The sequence below is a fragment of the Agelaius phoeniceus genome, chromosome 1 (assembly GCF_051311805.1).
Source record: "Agelaius phoeniceus isolate bAgePho1 chromosome 1, bAgePho1.hap1, whole genome shotgun sequence".
Taxonomy (NCBI): Eukaryota; Metazoa; Chordata; class Aves; order Passeriformes; family Icteridae; genus Agelaius; species Agelaius phoeniceus.
The window spans coordinates 49,340,639-49,364,996 of NC_135265.1; the positions used below are offsets into that span (position 1 = coordinate 49,340,639).

At 40.2% G+C, this 24,358-nt stretch overlaps 1 protein-coding gene across 2 annotated transcripts in view; it reads right to left on the minus strand.

Moving 5' to 3' along the window:
* STAC (SH3 and cysteine rich domain) overlaps window positions 1-24,358 on the minus strand; it is a 71,960-nt gene that overhangs the window by 15,128 nt on the left and 32,474 nt on the right. For both annotated transcript variants that reach the window (XM_054636453.2, XM_077178561.1), the window contains 5 exons: window positions 12,852-12,952; window positions 10,631-10,712; window positions 9,064-9,179; window positions 4,691-4,772; window positions 399-463 (listed from right to left, as the gene is read on the minus strand). In XM_054636453.2, the coding sequence (XP_054492428.1) occupies window positions 399-463; window positions 4,691-4,772; window positions 9,064-9,179; window positions 10,631-10,712; window positions 12,852-12,952 (446 nt within the window). The remainder of the gene's footprint in view (window positions 1-398; window positions 464-4,690; window positions 4,773-9,063; window positions 9,180-10,630; window positions 10,713-12,851; window positions 12,953-24,358) is intronic.

Below are 24,358 nucleotides of genomic sequence, written 5' to 3' on the forward strand. Positions count from 1 at the left end.
TGGCTACTCTCTCTTCTCACTTTTTCCACAGTTAATCTGGGGAAAAAAAAAAAGCAGCTAAGGCAAATACTAAATAATTTTCAAAATCAAATCTGTGATTTTTACATGATGGGAGTTCTATTGTAATTACATGGCCTGCACACTGGATCTTTTGCATTCCCAAATCAATTTGCAATAAGCAGAAAAACATAAGGTGATGACAAAGGATAAACCAAAAAGCCATCCAGTAACATGTATTGCTTCCAGCTGTGGCCAGCAGCCCAGAAATGGTGTAAGAACATGACTGTCAGATATCAGTGACCCATCAGACCTAGTCAAGGTCCTCAGACAGCCATAAAAACAAGAGTTTTACATGACTTCCCATTACCATTGCATCATGACAAAATTTATGCTCATACCGGGGAATGTATACTTTTTGGTTCTTCTCCAAAGTGTTCTGTGCCATTTTCAGAGTATGTAAACACTGAAATAAAGAAAACATATGACATTTTAGGAGTAGTTTAAGACTCTTCACCTAAACTGGATCACCTGGATTTGTTAATCTCTTCCCTTTCTCCCTTATTTTCTTTGAGTCCTTGTGGTCTCCTCTGAGCCCTTCTACACTCCCAACAAAACCATGCCATTGGCACATGACACAATCTCTGTCCTCCAGAATTTACAAGTGTAACAAATGAACTATTTTGATCAGATGAATACACACAAGTACAGCACTACGAATAGAACCCAGGTACTGTAAGTGCATTACTATTTAAAGCCCAGCAGGCTTTTTCTCACATTCAGTACTGGATTGTTATGTCTAGGATAAGCAGTATTTCCATTTTAAATCACCTGCTAAAGCTGATGATCATATATGAGCAATATTGGGAAAGTTTGTATGCAAAACCTCTTCCTTCCCCTCTTTGACCTCTAACTCCAAGCATTTGATAGCCTTCTTTGGTCCCACTCTCCACTAGTCCATGGAGTACACTGGATACACTACTTCTCTCTCTGAATTTACAGGAGGTAACTGAATTGTTTTCAAATCAGGGTAGGTAAACTCAGGGTAGGTAAACTACAGGCCTGTAGATGTAAAAATTTGCTTTTTAGTTACTAAAGCAGAAACTCATAGAATAAGACAACAGTCACAGCACCTAACATACTTGATAAGTAATCAGTTACCCTCTATTGCAATTAATTCATGAGCTGACTGGTACTTGTCCTCAGTTATCTCCCTAGAAAAAACACAGTAGCTTTATCCTTTTGACTGAATTTCCCCTTCACATTTTAAGAATTGCCCAGTGTTTCTTGCTTCTCGATAAAGTCTGAATATGATTTTTTTAATAGCTGGAATCTTTGAGCAGTTAGAACCATCAATGTCTTCTGCTACCATTTATTTCTGTAAGTGTTTTGTGCAGAAGCTGGACTTTATAGCCTCTAACTATTTGGCAATCTCGAAAGTGGTAGTATCAGGTGACTTGGGGGCATTTTCTTTTTGTTTCTCTGGTGTACAGTTACATGCATTCAGGGGAAAAAAGGACCAGAGAACACCAATCCTCTGAATTTTTCTCCTGTTTTTTCACTTGCTTGTCCTTTACTTCATTTATACATATTTCTTGGACTAGTCTACATGGTAGTTGACAACCTAACAGAGTCTGTGGAGAAGCTTTATGAGGGAAATAGTAAGGTTCTTTGATAGTAGAGAAGAGAGTTGTACTTGGATATTGAAAAACATGACAGTGTTCTTGTAACAGATAAAAGACAAGCGAAACGGCAGCCACAACATGCACGAGAAAGATTTGGTACAAAGTGACAGGCATTCATGAGCACATACATCTTCTCTGACAAAATGTAAGGCAATGTTGTAGTCATAAAGTTCAATCTGTGAATGTGAAGGGAGTATGTGAGCTGATACCTGCCACACTTAAGGTGAAAATGTCAACACAAGTTGTGTCTGGCTGTCCTGACCGCAGTGGACCTGAGGCCTCAATGTGCTCCTCACCAAGTCCTGCTGCAAAGGGACTCTGACCCTGCAGACTATCCCAGGAATGAGAAGGAAAACCTTAGAAATAAACTTAATTTACTGCATCATTAATATAGGGGTACATACATGTCTGGCATCTGTATGAAGGGGTTTAAAGTGCTGCTACTACAGATTGGCAGGGTTTAAGTCCTGCTCAAATCACAATGCTTTGCTTTTTATGTTCAGAGGAACAGGAGTTAGGAGGCAAATTGAAGATGTTCTGGTGAGAACTGAGTTGGGTAATCAGGAGCCTTTTGGACTTGCAAAAAGTCATTCACTGGACAAAGTAAAAGTATTTCAGCATCCTGTCAGGGGTAATTCCTGTTTAGTGACAGAAAATAAAGCAAGTTACTAATGTACAGCCTCGTGAACTGTGGAGCTGACCCAGCACATGGGGAGGTGGCTGAAATGTGTCCTTGTGTTGGCTGAGAAGGACTCTTGAAAACTGGGCTTGCAGGGAGGATATCCCATATTTGATTCAAGGAGAAAGTGCTCAAATCGCTGTTGATAACAGGCTCACAGATGTCACCTAAAGTACATTTCAGCTTTTGGGACAGATAGTAGGTCACAGCATGAAAGAGTCTAACTGGCTTAGAGGAGGCTAAAGGGCTGGAAATTAAGTATGCCATCTCACAGTTGTAAACTGGGAAGCCTTGCTTCATGGGATTTATGCCAGGGCCTGAATGAAAGAATCTCCCCTTGAAGTTGTTGTCTTAGGAGTTCTACAGGGAAAATTACATGGCCATGCATGTGCTGGGTCCTTTTACCCTTCTGGAGGCTGTCTTTTCTGCCACTTCCCTTTACCAAAGAGCATCAAATGTACATTTTCCCAAATACTTATTTGTAGAACAGTATTTTAATAGGAAACAAAAAAAATAACAACAACACAAACTTAACTGGAATGGACCTGAGTCATTGAAGCATTAATGTGGAACTTCCTGATAAAGAGGCAGTAGACAACTGAGGAAAAAGGAGTCATGAGTCACTTTGTAAAAACATTTTGAATGTACTTATATTTTTAATCTATGTTTAGTTTGTGGTGTCTGGATGTTAATAGGAGGCACTTGAATCTGAAAGCCATAGAGGTATGTTGTTCATATCTCCACACAACAGAAATCCATCTATTTTCCTACTTGCTTGCCCTAGCAGCAGCAGACCAAAAAAAAAAAAAAAAAAAAAAAAAAAAAAAAAAGGAAAGGAAAAAACAGGGATTTTTACATTCTGAAAAAGATTTTACCATTTCCATAGCTTGTGCAAACAGTGCAGGCAGTTTATTAAAAATCTACCAGGAAGAAATTTTTGGAGTGACTGATGCATAATTTATACTCTGAGCCCCTAAAGGATGGATTGTAAAAAAGCCAGTGCTGATCAAAGGAATCGTTAATGTGCCGAGGAAGTTATTTGGAGGTTTGACACATGCTGAGTTTTTAAACTAATCTCTTTAAGTAAGTTCCTTGAATGCCTTTCTGTGCATTCAGTGAATACAGATTTCAGAGAAAAAATGTTTCTTTGGGTTTCAGAAATGAAACTATTGACTTGCAAAGAAATAAAAAGTTATCTGAACATTCAAACAGGGTCAATTCAATCTCAAGTGGCCAGGATTAAACAATGTGGTGCAGACTGAATTCTCTATCTTTAACCAGGTCAGGTCAACTTGCACTTGCAGGACAGAAAACCTAATAAAATTTTCAGGAGAAATCAGGTAATATGGATGAGATATTCACAAAATAAGAGGAAGGAAATGACAGAACACCATGAGGAGAGGTGCTAGGACCAAGAGGGAGGAAAGGAATAAGGAGGTGGCATAATATAGGAACAGACAGCTAAAGCTGGCCTTTCACCTTCATGAATTGGTAGCAGTATGTAAGGAGCACTGGGGGTACCACAAAGAAAAAAAGTTATGCTTGGTGTGGCTTGTTTTTGTTCTGTACATCTTGTGAGATTCAGCAAAGCAGATTTCAGGTGCTGTTAGAGAAGTTGCCATGATGGTTTGGGCCTGAATTTGTGCTGAGCAACAACTCCTTTTGTGTATGACTTCTACTGCGATGACTGAATTCAAGAACATGGTCACAAACACCAACTCATGGTGGCTGAGATTTTATTACTAAACTCTTGATGCTATGATGGTTTTCAAATCATCAAACCAATGCTGTAAAAAACATTACTTTTGTACTGCAAATCAAACAAAGAAATTGGGCTGTTAATATTACTGGGCGCATGCTACAGTTGTACTGAGAAGATGCAATCATAATCAAAATTCACTGTGTTGTGTATTTTACAGACACAAAGATCTTTTATGATTTGTTTTTTGTCCCAAAGAGGTAATGATATACAAAATCATGTGGAAAAATCAAACATATGGAAAAGAAAGTATTTTTTTGGTTCCACTTTGCCAATGTGGAAGCGAAGCACGTTAAGTCTACAGTCATGATCATGAAGTCAATATAGGAGATAGGGAATGGACCTGAACCTTGTCCAGTTGCACTTTTGGACACACCACATTAAGGAAAGTGGTTGCTTGCATTTCATCTGAATGGCAAAAAGCATTCCCCAAATTTTTGCCCCAACTCACCTCCTGCTTTGGAAACCAGAACACTGCTAAAACCTGTGCATGCCATAACCCCTGGTCTGAAACAGGCTGTACATGGGCCTTTTCACCTGGAGGGGCTGTCCTGGCCTGGGGGCACTCACCGCTGTTGCTTCGTTTTCTGCTTAAGTCAAGGGTGCCTGCAGAGCTATTGCCTTCCTCCGGAACTTCTACCAAGTCAGCTGTCTGCAGGGACAGAAATAGCAAATGAGACAGGATAAATCAGAAAAAGGGCCTGATGAAGTGAAATAAAACCACAGCAAGGACCTTTGGGAAACGCAGTATTTGAGTGGTGAGAGAGCAGAGCAGAGTCAGCCTAGCGGGATGGAAGGAAAAATTGGATCTGATGATGCACAGCACATACCTACTGCACAGGGAGCAGGGGAAGCCCAGAAAAAAATTCCAGACCAAGTTTGGAGTCTGGAGCACAAAAGATTTCTGCAGTACAAAATAAAGTGAAAGTTAAGGAACAAAGGATTAAGTTGAGCAATGTGCTTCTCTGAACAAAACAGAAAGGGCATGAAGGGATTTTCAGATTCTGCAGGTATACTAAATAGCTATCATCCAGGGGACTGAACATTAGTTGAAACTACTGAATTTTAATATATCAGTTCTGAATACATTATTCAGTAAAATAACTGTAATGTAAGGGTCATTTTAATTTTGTTAAAATGCTGTAAAAGAAAGAGCTAGAGTGCAACGAAGTGGATGAACTCAGTCTTTAGATATCTGCCCTCACTTTCTTTTTAAACAGTCATCTGGCCAGTATGGTTAGGGAAATTGAAACCTAAGTGTTGCTTTTAGAATTACTATGATTTCTTTTCTGTACCATATTAATGTCAGTCATGATTAGGGACCCAGTGTTCCAGGGCATAGGAAAACGTGGGATGACATAATCTCAAGCCTCAGAAGTATACTCTGCATACAGATTCCTTGGTTGGGTAGTCAGCTTCTCCTTGTATAGCCCAACAGGAATTAGGAGCTGCTCCAAGCAACTCTGTGCAAGTCTGACCTTAACAAAACTTCGGTTGTTGAACTCTCTATGTCTTTGATAACCAGAAAAAACCCAAAAATGGAATTTGAGTCAGGTGCTTTCTCTAATATGAATAAATGTAAATTTATTCCAAATCATCTTTCCCAAGATTTATTTTTTTTCCAGCTCACAGATTTTAAGACACAAGAAGGATTTAATGTTATTGTATGACACTCTACAATTGTACTGTACACACAGTTTGCTCTATTGCTTTGCAGTCCTGTGCCTGTATCACAGGAACATTTCTGGTTTTGTTCAGGGAGCAGAATTTGACTTGTTTTATAGGTTTTACATGTTGTTTTTTTCCCCTTTTACTAGTGTTGACAGCAAAGCTTTTTTTAGAAAGTGTTTTCACAATTTTATTTCTCCTATCCAGTACTTTCTTAGCTATTTCTCCACGAAAGAAACCAATGAACAAAGGGGTTGAAACCAGATTTGTGCCACAGGCATCTTGTGGCTATCTTGTTTTCCTTGCTGTTTTAAGAATATGCACTTTGCTGCTCTGTTGCTCCTTGTTTTTAGACTCAGCCTTTTGCAGCAGGTCATGTTTTCTTGCATCTTGCCCAAATAGGCCACCCGAGGATGAGGAGGCATTGCAATAGCAAAGTTTACACAGATCCAGTGCAGAGCATATCTATGGATTCTGGTTGCTGGGTGGAGAAGAGAAAGACTGGCTTTGTTGAAGGACTAAGTCCCAGCTATTTTTCAGCTCATTGCTACAACATGTTCCTCAGTTTTCACAGATTAGCTTCATTATTGCTGATTAGTAATTAATATTATTTTGTTAAGTTCTAGTGCATATGGGATGTGTAGTGACTGTCTCTTTAGTATTTACTTCATCCAAAATCTTCTGAGGCAACCTCATTTACCCTTAATGATTTTTCACTGAATGACTACATGACAAATGGTCATATAGAAATGATAGAGGTGCAAAGCTGCTTTTGAGAAGACCCGATCCACAAAAAACTAACAAAAACCAGATTCACATTTACATCACCTCAAGTGCCTTTTTGTATAAATGTGGGTTGCAGAAGCACAGTTTTGAAGCAAGCAGTAGGTAGTAAATCTGGAGCATATGGCCACTTTCTTTTATGGGAAATGCAGAATCCGGGCGGAAAAATCAATGAGTACGTCCACACAGCTCAGTCATGTTAAAAATACTTTGGCTAGTTTAGAGGAAGGTGGCTGTCTCTGCAGAGAGTAGAGGCTGTCTACATGAACTGCATGCAGTATGGAAGTTTCATGGCTGTAGGGGCAAGGTACAGCTTCTAAGCCAGTCACCTTTGCTTTTCATCACCTTCAGCAGGAGCACCTCTGCTGTGCTGACCCAGAGCGAGGCCTTGGACAGCTTGGACACCACTTGCAAGGTGAAGTAGTATCCCAGGTGTCCCCACATCCCTGGTGTCCCTGGTTTGGTGACGTGGCAGAACCTTGAAGCACACTCCATCTCCCAGGGCTGGGACTCAGCACAGCCTCACAGCTGCATTGCTGCTTCTGCTTAGAGAGGAGCAGAGCAGCCCAGAAGTGAGGATCACTGGGGAAAGGTCGTAGTCCCTCTGAGTTATTAACTACACGTGCTTCTAAGGGCTCTGTGCCACATCCCTGTTGCAGCCACTGGTCAGTACTTACTCCCATGTCACACGTCAGTTTTAAAGGTCCTCAGCTCCATCATTTTGTTCAGGGTTGTGTCTACCCTGTTTTTTTATCCTTGTCTCGATCCACAAGCTTGTGCTGGCAAAATTTATGGTTTCTCAGGTCTGCTGATTCAATTCTCTAATGTGCTCTATTTCCTGTATGCTGACACATGTTACATTCTCTCTCAGCTTCAATACCCTGGAGAAATTCCTGTAACGAACTTGCGTTCCCAATTCTACGCCCACACCCCACCTAGTTATGATCAGCTCCCTAGAGTAAGCTGACACAGCATTAGTGATTTCTATGCTCGAGTTTTCATTTATAATTCAACATAAACTTTATTGATGTAGAAAGCAATAATTACATTTGTAGAAATTTTGTTTCAAAGGAAATTAAATAATTGAAAGAAAGAAATGTAATAATGCGACAGAAGGTAGAGTCACTTTGGGTTTAAAAAAAAAGGGAATTAGCAAATTCCTTTTAAGGCACAAATGGGGGTGGATAGAGGACATGTCCTTTAATAAATCCCTTGCAGACTTCACTTAGTTCTTGCTTAAATGAGTTTGTTTTCTTTCCCATCTGACATGAATTGGTGCCTGTTTAGAGTCCACCTATACCACCTGAGATTACAGGTGAGCCATATGAATGAGCATGCATTTAAATGCCAGGGAAATGTTGTAACATACACAGATATTAGCATGACTTGATATGAAGCATATAAATATTTGCTTTGAGACCTGGAGACCAACTCTCCTCATGTCTCTGTGCCCAGTGATTTGTCCTATGAGGTGTGAGTAGAAGAGGTTGTCAGATAATGTGGGCCTGATTTTTAGAGATGATAATCAGTTTTAGCCTCCAGTGGATTCAGGTGTGATTTTCTTTTTATGGTTATTATTTTTTTGAGGGAGCTAGGGGTGGCATGGAGGGGATCTCTTTGGAATGCAAGAGAACCTCAAACATAGGTCTAAGTGCCTGTTTATGAGAGACTGAGAAGGTAGGAAATGTTCTTTCAATACCATGAAGGAGCTTCTGATCTCGTGGATCCCAATACTAGGATAAGGAAGAAATTAGCAATTTTTACTGTTGAACAAGGTATGGATATAGCAAAGGCATGGCCACAAGAACTATCACTTCCCTTGTTCTCTACCTCTTCTGCCATAGTCCTTAAGACAGTGACTTTCATGATTGGAGTGAATGACAAACATTAAGGCTAAAGCCTCCCTGTCTGGATAGAACAGCCTTATCACACCTGTCTGTGTTTGGGGTTTGGAGAGAGAAGCCCCAGTCTGTAATGCCTCCCTCATGATTCTGCACTGGAAAGGGGTGGAGGTCCCAGTCCCTTGCTTTGTTGCAGTAGCAGTGTCTTAAATTTTCTGGGCTTGTACTGGGATCATGTACTTTTAAATCTAGGTTCTGAGGACTCCAACTCATTGTTATCACTTGTATGAAGGGCAAATGGCCACCATCAACAGCAGGCACTATGCATCTGCTCCAGCCTGACAGTTCAATATCTCAGTTACACTTCTATATGGATATGCAAAATAAAAAGATTAATATTTCCTTTTCCAATCTGATAAAAACAGTTTACTAATTTAATTAGTATTTTTCTCTTTTTCTCAAGAGTCATCTAAAAGATACAATTTGCAAAAATAACAAATTTTCTGGTCCCTATATGAAGCTGAGAGTAAGATTTTAGAGGTTTTTTTACGGTTTGAAATATAAGTTTTGTGAACTCTGACACAATCTCACGTGAATGATTATCTGTAGCTCCTCCAGAAAGAAAACGGAAGAAAGATCTGGGATACTTACGGAGTTTCTGTTGGGAGAGTCAGACCCACTTCCAGAACTTCCCTTTTTGGTTTTCTGGGCTAAGGAAGTCCCAAAGCGAAGAGTTTCATACACAGGGTCAACCTTATTTCCACAGGCTGCAACAGAAGGAGCAAAACACGCATCAGTCAATCAATACCTTGAGGATATTTCTGGCCACGTTCCTGCTTAACTTGGAGCAACACATGCCTCTACCAAGAGGTTGAGCTGTATGCTTAGAAACAATTTGAGAGACCATGCTGATAAAAAGTGAGTGTTGAACTTAATGGAATTGCTATCAATTTTCTGCTGCCTCTCTACTCCCATAAAGATCATCCTCCTCTCATCCTGGCTCTTCCATTCTCGGCCATTGCCTTGTCTCTCTTCACCTGCCATTTTCCTTCCCTAATCATCACTGATGCTACCTATGTGGTGGTAAAGAAGACAGATTACCAGGATGTTCTAATCCATGTTTGTCCCTACCAGTGACTTCTCAGATTGCTCTCAACAGTGGCTTTCCCTCATAGCTAGCCACAAAAATAATCTCCCATAGAAGAGAAATGGATGTCTTTGTGGGAAACAAGCAAATCCAGTTCAAACTCTCTTCTACATACTTCATTCTTAGACCTCAACTTCCCTTGTGACACAAGGCTGTGGGCATGTAGAAAATGGTACATTTGTAGAGCTATGCACAAAGAGGGAAACTTTAGCCAAAGTTCTGAGAAAGTGCAACAGATTTTGGATTTTGATTGGAGGAAAGCACACCTCATTTTTTAGACAGAGTTTATTGGAAATGTTTCTATTACTTCTGATAAAAATGATGGGTGTTTTTGAGAAAGAGAAACTTAAATGAAATCATTGTAATTATTTTTTTTTAAACTGATGACAGTAAGAATGCAAATGTCATCAGACAAGTAGTTTTAAGTGGACCGCTTAGTTTTGGCTTTGATTTTTTTGCACTTTGAGGTCTGCCTGGTTAGAATACTGGTGGGGAAAAATATTTTCCAGAATAAACTTAACTTCCTAATTTCAAAATGTTTCTTTTCAGAAATTTGGTATTACAGTGAGGAGCAAGTGGTCTTTCAAGTACTCAGACAATGTGTAGACATGATCAATAAGGAAAAATATGAGGAAAGTAAGAAATATGGATGAAAAAGGACAGGAACCTAGCAGCATCCCTCAAAAGCTGGACCAGTGATTTGAATGCCCCCTGCTATTTTGATCTCCCTGTCTTTCACCTGTTTTTTCCCAGCTCAGACCCGCATCTCAATATTTCGGCGTTTCTTCACTCCTAAGTTCCTACCTTGCTCTCAAGTAGTTGTTATGATAAGCAGGGTAATTGCTAAGACGTATGCACACAAGGTTTTGAGTGAAACACACAATGAACACACCCTCTCCTCTTCCAGCTTTGTATCTTTGAAGTGGTCCTTTCCTGAGGTGGCAGAAGGGCATCCAGTCACCGAAAGGAGCTGGACGGCTGCTGAGGGTAAAGACCATGGCTGGAATTCTGCCGCTGCTGTTGCAGAGCATTGCCAAGGGAAGACTGAATGGAAAAGCAGTCAAAACCTACCAATAGGCATCACTTCTTTGATGCAGCCAAACTGTTCGTGAATGAGTAGTGGTGAGCTGTAGTACCGTCGAAATCCCTTTGGCTGGAGGGAGAAAAAGCAAAAATGAGTGAAGTGCATTGCTTGCCTTGGCTGATGAAATAGAAATAGCCTCAGCTCTTTGGTTAGTGGTGGAACATTGTGGTGAGGCTGGAAATTTGCCTCCTGTTGTTCAGTCGCTGTGAGGTTTAGAGATCAGATGTTTATTTGATTTTTTGCCTAGAAAAAAAAATTCTATATTTGTGTGGAATGAGGGGCTAATTTTCAGCTCTCTTTTTTCTTTTGTCTTACACAAAAGCAAAACTAATTAATTGCAGCAGAAGTGCTGAATCATTAGAAGTTCTGGGTAGTTTCCCTCTCCCTGTCTTCTTATATAATGTGAATTTGCATTGTATTGTATTTGTTAAGCATGTGACTATCCTTCCCCACCCTAACTCCAAATCCTCATGCTCCCACATACACATATGTGAAACCCAAAGAATTTAGAACCTTCCTACAGGTTTTTCTAAGGTTTTCTGCTGACTGACTGCAGCTTCCACTGCTTTTTTTTTCCTTTTGTCTTGTAAGGTCAAGAAGCTCTCTAAGCTGTTATCAGATATTCCCATAGTGTCGATGTGTAGAAAAATGCACCATAAAAACTCAAGCTATATCATTAAAGAATACCATAATATGGCAAATAATGGTGCCTACGCTGCTCTAAAAAACGTATCTCAATTCAGGCAAATTCTTAGTACTCAAAATTAATGCCTTCAAGACATTGGAATTTCACAAATTGTCTCTCCAATTTCTAATGTCTGCAGGCTGTGAGAACTTCTAGTCACAGTGAGAAGTGAGGAAGATTTGAAGAGATGTGCATATTTTCCATATCCTCTGTTCAGTGTACATCAAAACCTGATAGACAACTAGTTCTTCAGGTAATGAGCTGCAGAAAGGACTGAAAAAGACTGAGGTGACTGATAGTCTTGGAGTCTTAGAGGAATAAATTCCAGATTCTTCAGCCTTTGTCTGCACCCAAGCTAGATTCAGAGCATCAGCATGAACTCACAAAACTCCTGCGACTTTGCTGACAACTTCCTGACGTAAATATGATCTCTTTTTTTTTTTTGTAAACTAGTAACCACAAGAGCTGAGGCTGGAATCAAGACATGCATGAATGAATTAACATGGGACAATATTTGCCTTATCCAGGGCTTGTCATTCAGCTCTTCACAGACCAACTTCCTATACCAGAATGCCTCATACTACAACTATGATTATGAAGACTTGACTTGGGGATGTAAACAACAATAGCTTTCAGTGAGCCCTCTTGGACAGAAAAGATCTTTCCAGTGAAAGGTGGGGTTTGTAGCACTTTTGAAGTCAGTGCTTGCATTTTCCCATCACTTAACACAGTAAAACTGTTTGGTTTTAGCTCAGTTGTCTCAAATGTCTTCAAGTCACAACAATTCTGAGAACATCTGAAACATGAATCTATGTATTATTCACTTTTCATATTCCAATTGGTATTATTCCAAGTTCTTTTTCCAAAAGTAACCAGAAGGAACCATAGTCCCATAATAGTCAACAAGGTGGGTTAGAATTGTCTCAGACATAGTGTACTGCCATTGCCAATCACAAGATTTTGCTGCTTAGAAGGCAATCCAGGCACTAAAATGCTGTGTCCTTACGGGGGCAGGCTCTTCCCAGCCCCTCCTGCTGAGAGATTGCTTCAAACTCTGTTGTGTCTTACTGAGAAATATCCCTTGGTTTTCTTTTTTAGGTGAATTATGTTTTTTTATTCAAGCCCTAACTGTGGAGAAAACAATAAAACATAATTTGGAGGATTTTTCATTTGTTAAACCCTACTGAAATACTATGATTAATTTATAGCATTCTTTGAGAGGTTTACACTACAGAATGCACAGCTGAAATCAAGGTAATTAATTTTGTTAGCTAGCTAAATTTGTATTCTGTAACTGTATTTTCACATCCACAAAGCAGACTGGATTTGTGCCTTGGTTTTGTTTCCATCCTTGTGCAGCAGCAATCGCCCAAATTGACAGCAGGGCACCACCTGGCTTCGCTTTTCCCGCCTCAGTAAAGTGATCTGGTGTGGGTTCTGTTAATGCAGCAGCTAAATGCACACCTGGGGTTCAGGGACACAAAAATAGCTCCAGCACAAGCTGCCCTGGGCTGCTCACTTACCAGCTTGCCCATGCACCGCTGCTGCCCGATACTGTCGGCGCACTTGTGGTGGATGCTCATCTTGCACGCCTTACAGCGCAGTCCGTGCTTAGCGTTTGTCCCTGGGAAATGCACAGCAAAGATTGAATTAGACAAAATCAATAGTTTCCATCCATTTAAACAAGTGACCTGAAAGAGCTGATGGGGTCAGTTGCAGTAGAGCAAATACTGGCAGCATTCTTTGCCTTAACCTTACCTGCTTTTAAACATGCACATTTGTACACCTATTTTCTTTACAGCCTTTCCATTTTAGGCATTTGTCCCCCAGGCTCTTTCCCAGGGTGTTGTTGCCTTTAGATTTATATTGGATTATGCTCTGCTATATGATAATCTGACCAACAGTGTCCTCTGTCTCATGAACACCAAGCAAAACCCCTTTGTTATTTTGAAAGGTCTTAGCGTGGCTGTGCATGGCTGAGGGAGCCACTGAAGGAGCACCCAAGCTCTGGAGCAGCTCTTGGGAGCTGGGCCATCAATGGAGGCCCAGGTTTTGTGGATGAAGTTAGCTCCAGGCATATGTGAGAGGGTTAACCCATCTCCTTTGCCATTTCCCATCCACAGGCAAACACATCCCTGTTTGTGTGGTTTTTTCCTGCGTGGTTGCTCTGGATTAGTGTGCTGTGAGGATTTTTTCAGTTATAGTTTCTTTTCAATTACACATGCTCAAAACAATACTGACAATTGCTCCCAGGGACTGCTGCTCTCACCATCCTGGGCCAGTGCTCAGAGGGTGCAGGAAGGGCTCCTTACATGTCCCTGAGTGGGGCAGTGAGGGTGCCACAAGTTTGACTATACTTTCCTCCCTTGTCAGTAGAAAAGTTACGTGTCACAGGTAGGGGAGCTACAGCAGAAATTTTGCTTTAAAGAAGCAGAATTCTCCCACTAGGCCAAATGTAGTTCTGTATTAGCTTCAGTGAGGACCTACTCTTAAATGACAGACCCAAGTCTGCTTGCTTCCAGGCAGGAACAGTCACTTTTATTCATACAACCATAACACTTCCTAAACTATGCAGAAGCAGTGATGCTGCAGCAACTATTTTATCCCCTACAGGACTGTGTAAATGAAACAAGTAAACAACATATCTGTTCATTTTATCTACTGTGAGAATCAGTATGAAACAAAGCAATAAAAAACCCTAAAAACACTTGACATTTTAACCAGCCTTCATTAGTCAGACATGATAAATATTAGTCAGAAGGATCCTGAATCTGAAAGTACTCATTGAGCTCATTGGTTATGTACATGCTGCCAGTTTCATTCAGTGAAGTGCTACCTCAAGAAAGAAGCACTTCAGGGAAGGTTTCATCAAGTTGTTGCCAAAACCCAAGCCTTGTGTTCCACTTTCAGAGGAAGAGGTGTCTGAAGTGGCCACTTGCAAGCCAGGTAAGGCAGGCTGAGGTTGTTGCAGTGAGCCAGGCTCAGATGTTTCACCTGTGTGCTTCCTTTAGGACAGGGAACCAAGATCCTTCCCACCTTCCTATAGAGCCTGCTGGAGTGATAGGGAGTGAATGGGGTTGAGTGTGGGGGGTGCTCCAGGGACTTCAAGGGAGTGGAGTCAGTTCCTGCTCCCCATTTGTTGCCCCTTTTAGCCACCTTTCAGTGCGTGCAGACATCCTTTCTACCCTCTTTTTCTGAGGTCTTTTTTTCCTAGCAAACACAGGATTTCTTAGAAGAACACATGCCTGTTTATTTGTTCCTTTTTTCCTGCATGGTTGCACTTGGATTAGTGTGCTGTGAGGATTTTTTCAGTTATAGTTTCTTTTCAATTACACATGCCCAAACCAATATTGACTTCTGTGGCTTTGTGCTTTTATTACTGATGATGAAATGCTGAATCACCCTTCCTGGTGATCAACAACTGGCACTGGGAAAAGAGTAGTTCCCTGACAGTTTTTCATTATATTTATAGGGCAGAATGAGCAAAGGAAAATGACATCACAGCTGGCCTATGCAACACGTCAGTGCTTACACCGGGTCCAATTCTCCACTCATGCTGCTCTGTACCAAGTTACTCCTAAGATTTAGCTGTGAAGAGGCAGATAATCTCACAGTCCTTCCTGCTGGCTATGTTATGCTTTTCCAGTCATTTTAATGTTAGCTTTACAAGGTGGATGTTGGTCCTTACATGTTTTAACCATGTGATTACAGAAGATACACACCTGTCAAAACAATTGTGCGCCCAAATGATGTGCAAAATGAATGTGAAGCATCTGAGTTGCTTTCAAAAACGACCCCAACTCTTTCAGAACAGGAGTCTGTGGTCATGTGAAAACGAGTAAGATAATTACAAAAGAACAACACTGTATTTCCATTGATGAGTGCCATATTTTTATATCTGAGTAGCTAAGTAGTGGCTCAAAGAGAGGAAAAGTATTTCTGTCACCCACCTGAGTCTACAAGAAGGCTTTGTAAATCAAAATCAAAACTATCAAAAGCTCCAATCTTCAACCCATTTTCAGTTCTAACTACTTGGTTTACAGTGGGGCTAGCTTGGAAAAAACTTCCCTGCGTCTCCCTGCCTCCCACTGAGGAATAACTACGGAGCTTGGAGAAGAATCATTTATGCTGTATTTATGCTCAACCACCATATCTCAAGCTCTGAAAATGGCATTTCTACAAGAAACATCTTTTTTTTTTCCCCACAGAACAATTCTTTCTTCGGTTTCTCTTCCCCATTACGCTAAATCACTCAGAGAACTATGGCTAAGCTGTTTCAAAACTAGTGCATGCCAGGAATCAAATAACTACATACTGGTAATGTACCTGACCCAAAAGTTTCTGAGATTCAGAAATGAGGCACAATCACAGCTCTCGTCACAGATAAGAGATTGCATTCAGTACAGGTGTAAATGAGACCAGGGTTTCACTTATTGTATCAATTTCTGGCCTCCTATTTATGCACACTTATTGACCATGCAGATGCCTGAATGGGGCAGGTTTTAGGAGACATTTGGTAGGTTAAGATAATGAAAAAGCAGGCAGAACACGGATCTTGCAAGGATGTTATGTAAAAATGAGTGAGTATAGTGACAGATCCACAGTCATGCACTGGTATAAGAGAGTTATTTCATTATGCCTAAAATAGTGGCACAGGATATAGCAATGTGTTGAAACATTATTTCCCAATAAATTCCCCTGGAAATCATAAGAAAGTTAGGAATTTGGTCTGAACATAATTAAATACTAGAAAATAAGTGGTATTAATGACTCATAAAAGTAAAAAAAATAAAAATACAGTGACAAAGATAGTAACAATAATAGCAATAGCTACAACAACACAATAGAGACTATTTGAGGATAATTTTCCTTTGTTGCCAGAGGGTACCAGGCTTTGTTTGAAGTTGAAAGCCTCTCTGTGGCGTGCTTACTCCCACTGGGTTAATCTTTCTGTGGATTGAAGCATAGGGCAGGGGAAGGGTAAGGAGAGGGTTCACATTTGAGCTGGTTAAAGCACTGTCTGGAAGGTGCAGTGTTCCAATTAGTGAAGTCTCAGACACTAACACAGTCTCCTCAGGGACATGTGCTGAACACACACTGATGATCTGCAAGCCTGACTGACACTGTCTAGGTTGATTCCTGTCCCCCTGAGTAGCTGATGGTTTGATTGCAGCCTACTGTTTATTCCCAGCAGCAGATATTCCCCTATACCAACCTTAAAGCAAAGCTGGAAGCTACTGATGCTCACATACAGTAGTCACCGCTCATCTTAGCCCACCTGGAATAATTTCAGTCAGTGGTGGATCAGAAATATAGGAACTAAAGGCTTAAGAATTAAGCTCCACTTGGAGTAACCTAACTACTTTTTTCTCTGGTTTTCACTCAAAGGGGGAGAATAAACTAAAGCTCTGATAGCTTTGCTATTACCTTCAAAAAGTAATCATCTCTCCTACCTTTTTCTGCAAAAACCCTTAGGTTACTTAAGCTGGTTGGTAAATACTGAGCAGGACAGAACAAAATTCTGCTCAGTTGCTTTTTGGTTGCGGTCTGGGGATGTGATTTTCACGATTTTTATTCAAGGCACACTACTTCTTCATTCACCAAACAGAGCAGACAGTGTTTGATGAATGGGCAGTTCTATTCAACATTTATTTTTTACTTTCCTCAGTCAGTGTGTGTCTTTAAGCATCACCTCTTGAGTCCCATATTAGCCTCATTCCAAATACAAAGTGATTAACGGCCTCATGAGTTTTCTTACAGGCTCACTGTCTTTGTCCCTTGCCAAAACTTGTATGAGATGGCTCTCATTTAGGGGAATAAAGGGTAAAACTGTCATAGGTTGCACTAGTATTATTTTGGCCCAGATGCTGGTGTTTAAGCTATAAAAATTGAAAATTCTAAAAGTGGGGATTTAGAATGGAAATTACTAGACATGTTTAGCTGACTTATAGCGTTCATGAACACTTAACGTGTCCTCTTTGGTCAATGAAATAGTGCCTATGTGGTTATGAAATTCATACAGAGAAAAAACCACACAGACATTAGAATAAATGTCCTTTGTGTCCTATTCATTAATGTATCAACTATCTCCCAAGTCTGTAGAGGCTGGTATTCCTTTTTCAAACGGCAAAAAAGGCAAAACAGACAAAAGAAACTTTTTTCACTGGAAAAAAGGAGTACATTTCAGGCCAGAATACTGAGTAGGTCTTAAATAAACTTAAAAATTTGGTTCTGCCCAGTAATTTTCTTCAGATATCAGCTAATGTATCGAGGCACCAAGGTCTGGAAGGATGCATTGTTTTGAGAAGCAGGTCATGTTTAATAACACCTCACTAGAAATACTCTGTGACTGGGTCAGCTCCCATTTGAATATCTAAACCAGTGGCTAGGTTTTCCAGAACAGTCATGGAAAATTGAATCTTAAACTGTTCTGATAATATGACCTTAAATACCACTAAAAGGACACACTGCATCACTTTTATAAATTTAAATCTTTTTTGGAGGAAGCCTAAATGGAAACAGAACACCTCAATATAGGTGAATGGAAATATTTGTAGGCAGAGAAAGACAGAGGGAACAGGGCAGAATTTGATTCCAACTCTTTTTTTTTCTGTGTTTCCTTACAAAAGCAGTTTAGTAACTACTGTGCATTTCAGGAAAGTCACATTTTTCCTAAGGAATGCAAATGAGAATCTTCTTGTTACAGGCACACAAAAGGAACCTGTATCAACCCCTTTGCCAGCACAGCTATGGCCACAGCACTGCTGGCTGATGCTTTTTGCCTGTTGCTCCAAGTCTCAACATAAGATTAATAACTGGAGAGGGAGAACGAGCCCTACAGCCTGGAGAAATTTCAAAGAAAACTGCAGATGTTGGTAACAACATGATGTTATACTGGCTGTATAAACATAACTATATTAGGCACTTACGCCAAAGTGGGGGAAAAAACCAGAAAGGAGAGGATAAAAACGTTCAGGTCTATGAAAGAGAGAAAGAGGAAGGCAAAGAGACACAGAGAGACTGTCACCTCCAGCTAATCTAGCTATGACCCAAACACAATTTTTTTATTATTCCAGCTGAGAGGAACATACCACTCAGAAATTGTTTTGACTTAAAACTTTCAAAAATAATATATTTTAGATTAACATAATTTCCATAGATCTCAACTTCTGCTGTAGGAGGCTGATAAAAATAATGAGTGTCTTGCCCCTTTCTCCCTAAATGCATTTACAGTTGTCACCAGAAAGCTTCATCCATGCCAAAGTTTATGGCAAATGGAGAATTTTAAGCAAGCTGGGCCAGTATTGCAGCAGTGAAGGGTTTAGGATGTCCCCTTAAAAAGAGGAAATCCCCGAAATGGGACTGGTGCCTCTGCAGTTCTCTCTAAGCCTTTGTGCACTCTACACTCATGCCCCCTTCTTAGATTTTAATTAATTGGTTTTGCATAAAAGCTCTAATGCTGAAAGAGATTACTATTTTTAAAAATTCCTCTGTAGCAGCTTCCTGCCCCTGTGGCTGGCTGCTGCTGGACAACCTTTCTCCTTCTCCTGCTCTATCTCAATCAAGAGCTGTGAGGAGATCAGAAAATAACATTTTCTACATGAGACATCCAGATCTTTAAAGTTAAAATCTTGAACCTAATTCATCCAAACCACCAGGCTGGTTTGTAAGAATGAGCTGGGAAGTCCTTTTCTCACCCTTCCTCAGCCTCAGCTTCCCTGAGTGCCTCCTGCCACCTTGGGAACTACACTCTCTCCTAATGCCTGTCACCCTTCTGATTATATTTTTTTAACTGAAGCTGCCCCATCACTTTCCCACGCTGGCATTTTGGAGAGTACAGAGGCTCAGATCCTCACCTGTTCATCAGGTGAGCCACAGATCAAAGCCTGAACACAGATTTCCCCAGCCACCCTAGAGGGCTGAACACTGGAAGTCATTGCTGCCAGATACCTGATTGAGAATTTAAATTGATGGACACAGATCTACTCTTCAGTAATGACATTTTTTTCTTTATTAAGTTGTGGGTTGGATTTGGCATGTTAAATTTATAATTTCTTGGGATGAGGCATGTTGTACAGGGATGTCCAACCACATGAGAGGAGGAACCTCTGAACCTGGGAGCAAGCTGCTAGGTCTTGACCTGATACCTTGACTGCTTGAAGTGTCCTGTTCCCATGAGTTTACCTTGTGCCACTCTAAACCAAACAGGGTGTGTAGAGAAGCTGGAGCTTGTGTATTTATGTTCTGTAGAGGGGGGCTTGATATCCAATCATGGTACCTATCCTTTCAAATGAATAAATTTTAGATTATATCTCATTGAGAGGTGTGGGTCCATTTGAGTGTCCACCCCAGTTTCTCCATAACAATATCCTATATTTAAATAGCAAGAAAAGTTGCCTTATGTGTAGGCAGGCTACATAACAGTGCATAAAATTAGAATTGACTTCCTAGTGGCATAGTTTTCTTTAGAAATGACATGCTGGGAAAAAAATGAGGCAGTAATAGGCAGGTTTTTCTGCAAGACGGTTATAGAGATGAAAAATATCTCTGCTAAAATAAAGCCTTTTAAAAATTTGGCCATAAGAATTTTTTTCAAAATGCATTTTTCACATATTCAGCAGCTTTGCTATAAAAGTCTATCCCTGAAAGGAAATTTCCACCTCCGCACTTCTTAAAATATCATCTCAGGTTTTTGATCATCTAAATGTTAATTAGGATGCTGGAACATCATGGTAAATAAACTAACAGCTATTATTGAAAGAAAAAGTCCCTGTCCCCTAAACACTAAACATGCTAAATCATGTCTAACATTCTGTGCTCTGAACAAACTGGCACTGCTTTATTGTTACCTACTTTTCTAGATAATTTTCAAGATTGATGAACCTGTGCTTATAGGTCCTTGAACTGGGCTGCTTTGCTGAAAAGGAAAATATTTCAGAGAGGATAGGCATAAACTTGACTGTGTGAGGGGATGGTGGCAGAACTAAACAGGACAAGGGAACACAGAGAAATTAAGCTTGGTGTGTTTTTCAAATGAGGACAAGCAGAGATGAATGGCTGATCTTGGTCTCAGTAGTATTAGTAAACATAGCATCTTAAGTAACTCTTCCTGAGGTGAAGATGATGAAAGTCAGATTTCAAACAAGATCTCCATTTTGACAGGCTCAGGTTATTCACACCTGTGTTCTTACATGTTTTGAAATTAAAAGCCATCAGATGCAGCCTTTTTTTCCCTGTGTTTTGAACACTTTGAAAAAGCAGTTGAATTTTTTAAGGCTGCTCACATGTGCCAAAACCTTTATCTTCCAAGGGCCTTGTACCATTACAGAGGAGCTGCAAAACAGAAACCAGAAATCTGAACAAAATCTATAATGTGAAAGGAAGACCAGGACTGTGAGCTTGCTGAAAATGTGGGAAAAGAATTACAGAACAAAAGAACAGTGTGTCCTCAGCAAAGGGATTTGATGTCCTGTCTTCTCTGCTAATGGATTTTTTACATAGCCTGCTGCTTATGTGGCTCCATCATCATCAGTGGATCAGTGGGCTTGAAATGAGAGATGCTATTTGTCAGAAGATCAGGAAAATCAATTAGAACTATAAAATGTTTAGTTCTTATTTTATATATATATGTACATATATGATGGAAATAGGAAATAGAGCAACAGAAGATCACTACATATGGCCAAAATCTAGTGCTTGGTCAGGATTTGGCCACATGCACAGATTTCTGTTCCAAAGCCATTTCTTCCCTTGGATCACACATAGCTAAGGAGGATCTTATCAGAAGCTACAGGTGCATTGGCAGCATGATTTGCTTGGACTAGAGGGAATTCAGGGCACCACCATAAGTAACTGGCTAGTTACACCATTTTGGTGGGATCAGTTTTCAGGGAATTTATTTCTACAGTCAGTCACAATGTGCTTCTACCTTTCAGAATTTTACAACCACATTTTATAGCAAAATGTGTTTCAGTTTCTTTTCCACATGGGAAATATACAATCACAGAATCAAGTAGTTTGGGAAAGACCTCTGAGGTCATCAATCCAACCTATTACCTAACACCACCTTGTCAACCAGACCATGGCACTGAAAGCTACATCCAGTCTTTCCTTAAACACTTCCAGGAACAGTGACTCCACCACTTGCCTCAGCAGCCCCTTCTGTTCCTGTTTTCTGTGAATTCTTTCTGATTTCCAAGCAATGGAAAAACATTCAAACCTTTCACACCAAGTGCAGGCTGGGGTGGAGTGAGGTGGGGTGGGGTGTTTGTAATTTTTTTCCAGAAATAGCTACTGATTTCAGTGAAATCACACAGGTTGGGCAGTAAAAACCCTTCATTTACAACTGTCAAAGAAGCAATCCCAGCCTTCACTGTTATAACCTGAAACAATTCATTACTTGACACATAGCAGTACTGGCCTAAAGCACACCTAGAGGTACACTTCCATAAGGCACCAATTAATAATTAAATGAATAAGAAAAACTTCTGTCAAGTGATTTTACAGAAGTTTATGTAGCTCAGCAAAGTAAAAAGAACATTACCCGCCCAAGGGTCAATCTGGACAGTGAAAAAAATAGGGACATTAAGCTGAAATTTCATTCTATTGCTAAATAATTAAATCATTAATCAAAATCACCAAAGATCTGCTTTTTAAGATCTTATCAATCAACATGAATAATTCAATGCATCACTCATAATCTGTCCATATTTAGACAGTATTTGCCCTACCTGAATTCACCCTGGCTTCCATTAGGAACCAGCCAAGCCAACACAAACCATAGATTTTCTCATCTACACATGTGGATTGGACCAGCATGGCTATGTGGTTTGTTGTCCAAAACCCTTAATAAACATCCACCATAATTGTGCCTACCACTATCAGGGTAGTGAAACCCAGAGGGACAGCAAAAGGCTTGTCAGGTATTATCTGTCTGTTGTACAGTTGTACAGTGTACAAAGCTGTTGCCACAGCTTTCTATAACAAAAGTCCAGCAAAGAGCAGATCAATGTGTCAGAAGGTACCGGCACAGAACTGAATGTCAATACAGGTATTAAGATTTAGGAGCTGTCACTGGCAAAGAACAGGTGAAATTGTGAACAGAACAGGCAGCAGGTAACTGCTATGTAAGTGCATGGGTGAATGTGTGAAACTGAACCCCTGAACTCTCAGACAAGAGGCTGCTACTTGCAAGCTGCAACCACTATTAGCTGCTGGAAATGTTGATAATAAGCAGTGTATCCCAAATCCTGCAATTAATAAAGAGACAGGAGACCAGAGCACTAGTTAAAAGGCTGATTATGTGCTGTTCTTATGCACATACATTATTTAGGCTGGAGGAACTGTGAGCTTGGTTTCCAGAAAGAATATTTGGTGCCAAAAGGTCCTGAAAGAAAGTGTTCTCAGAAAGAAGAAGGGGGCCAAAGGTGAAGATCCTGGCCTGGGGAGGGATCTGGGAAATGAAGGAAGATCCTGAAGATGAGGAAGCTATGGACATCAATGTTGTACATCAGTGATGGACATTCAGTGATGGACATCAAAGCCAGGGGTTGCCCAGGAACTGTGGCTGAGATGGGCAACTTCAAGCAGCATCACAGCAGGAATAAAAAATGAATTTCTGCCCCAATGTCACTAGTAGTGACCCCTCCATGAAGGGAAGGGGAGACTTAGGGAATGAAAGGCTGGTGGTGAGGGAGGAAGTTAGTGTAAGAAAAAATAAAGAGGGTAAAATCTGTAATGTCATTGTTTCTTCAATAAAACCTGGTACCCAGGCGCTCTCCACATTGGAATTTTTAACAGTGTAATAAACACTGCAAGAAAGGCAATATCTCACCTTGCTTCTGTAAACAGATATTATAACCTGAAACAATTCATTACTTGACACATAGCAGTACTGGCCTAGAGCACACCTACAGGTACACTTCCATGTGGCACCAATTACTATTTAAATGAATGAGAAAAACTTCTGTCAAATGATGGACACAGACAACTCCCTGCATGTTCTAAAGTAAACTACAGTGAAGCCACAATTTTCAGCTACATGCCATTTTTAACTGAACATGTCGTCAGAATGAAAAGTCAGGACTCATGTGTTTGCAGCATCCTTCAGTGTACAAGATAAACTTATGTCAAGGGGGAAAACAGCTCCGTATTGTGTACACCTGGAGAAATGAAATTTTGGCAGACCAGAGAAGAGCATTGGTGAAGTTGCAGTAACTTGCATTCCTATTACCAAAGCAGGAAAACATGCGGTGATCCATGTGAGCCGCAAGGATCACTGCTCTCTGAGACATCATTCTATATTAAGGACAGCAACAAGCAAATGTGGGTAGGCATTTTACTCTACATGATGGCAGTGTGCTATTTCTTGCAGAAGCATTTCTGTTAAGTGCCTCATTTTAAGATTTCTGCATCTCAGAGTAAGGTAAAGCTTCTAATAATTTTGCTTCTGGATAATGCTTTTGTCAGCTATTCAGCATTGTAATTATCCACATAACAGTCACACTCTGGTAGATAAGGACCCTAAAGAGAAAAATAACGTTTTTACAAGAAGGTCAGCTTGAAAGAAGATGCACTTAGTTTGCTTATCTGTAAACATCCAACATCCCATGTGAGCTCTGGAAAAGTACATAGCAGGACATAAAAACCCCACTTGCATTCTGCTTCATCCCTTGGCCTTTAAAAAACCTTGAGCTTGCCATTATGTTCTTCACTAGAGCTGATACCAGGAGCAATAGTACCAGGAGCCTACTCACTACTTAATAGGGTGTTTGGTGGTTTTAATGTATTTTTTGGTTAAAAATCACCATGGCTAACGTAATATTAAAATATTAATTGTAGATGTGCTAGAAATGCTTATTGTTTTCCATCTAATTAAACAGGCTAATGTTGGTCAACATTTTTTAAAGTCTCTTTTGACTGAGGGATTAACTGCAGTTTCATATTAATAGCAATTTCCCCCAAATTAAAGTGAGCTTGAAAATTATCTTGTAACAAATGTGAAACATGTCTGATGCTGTTCAAGGACAAA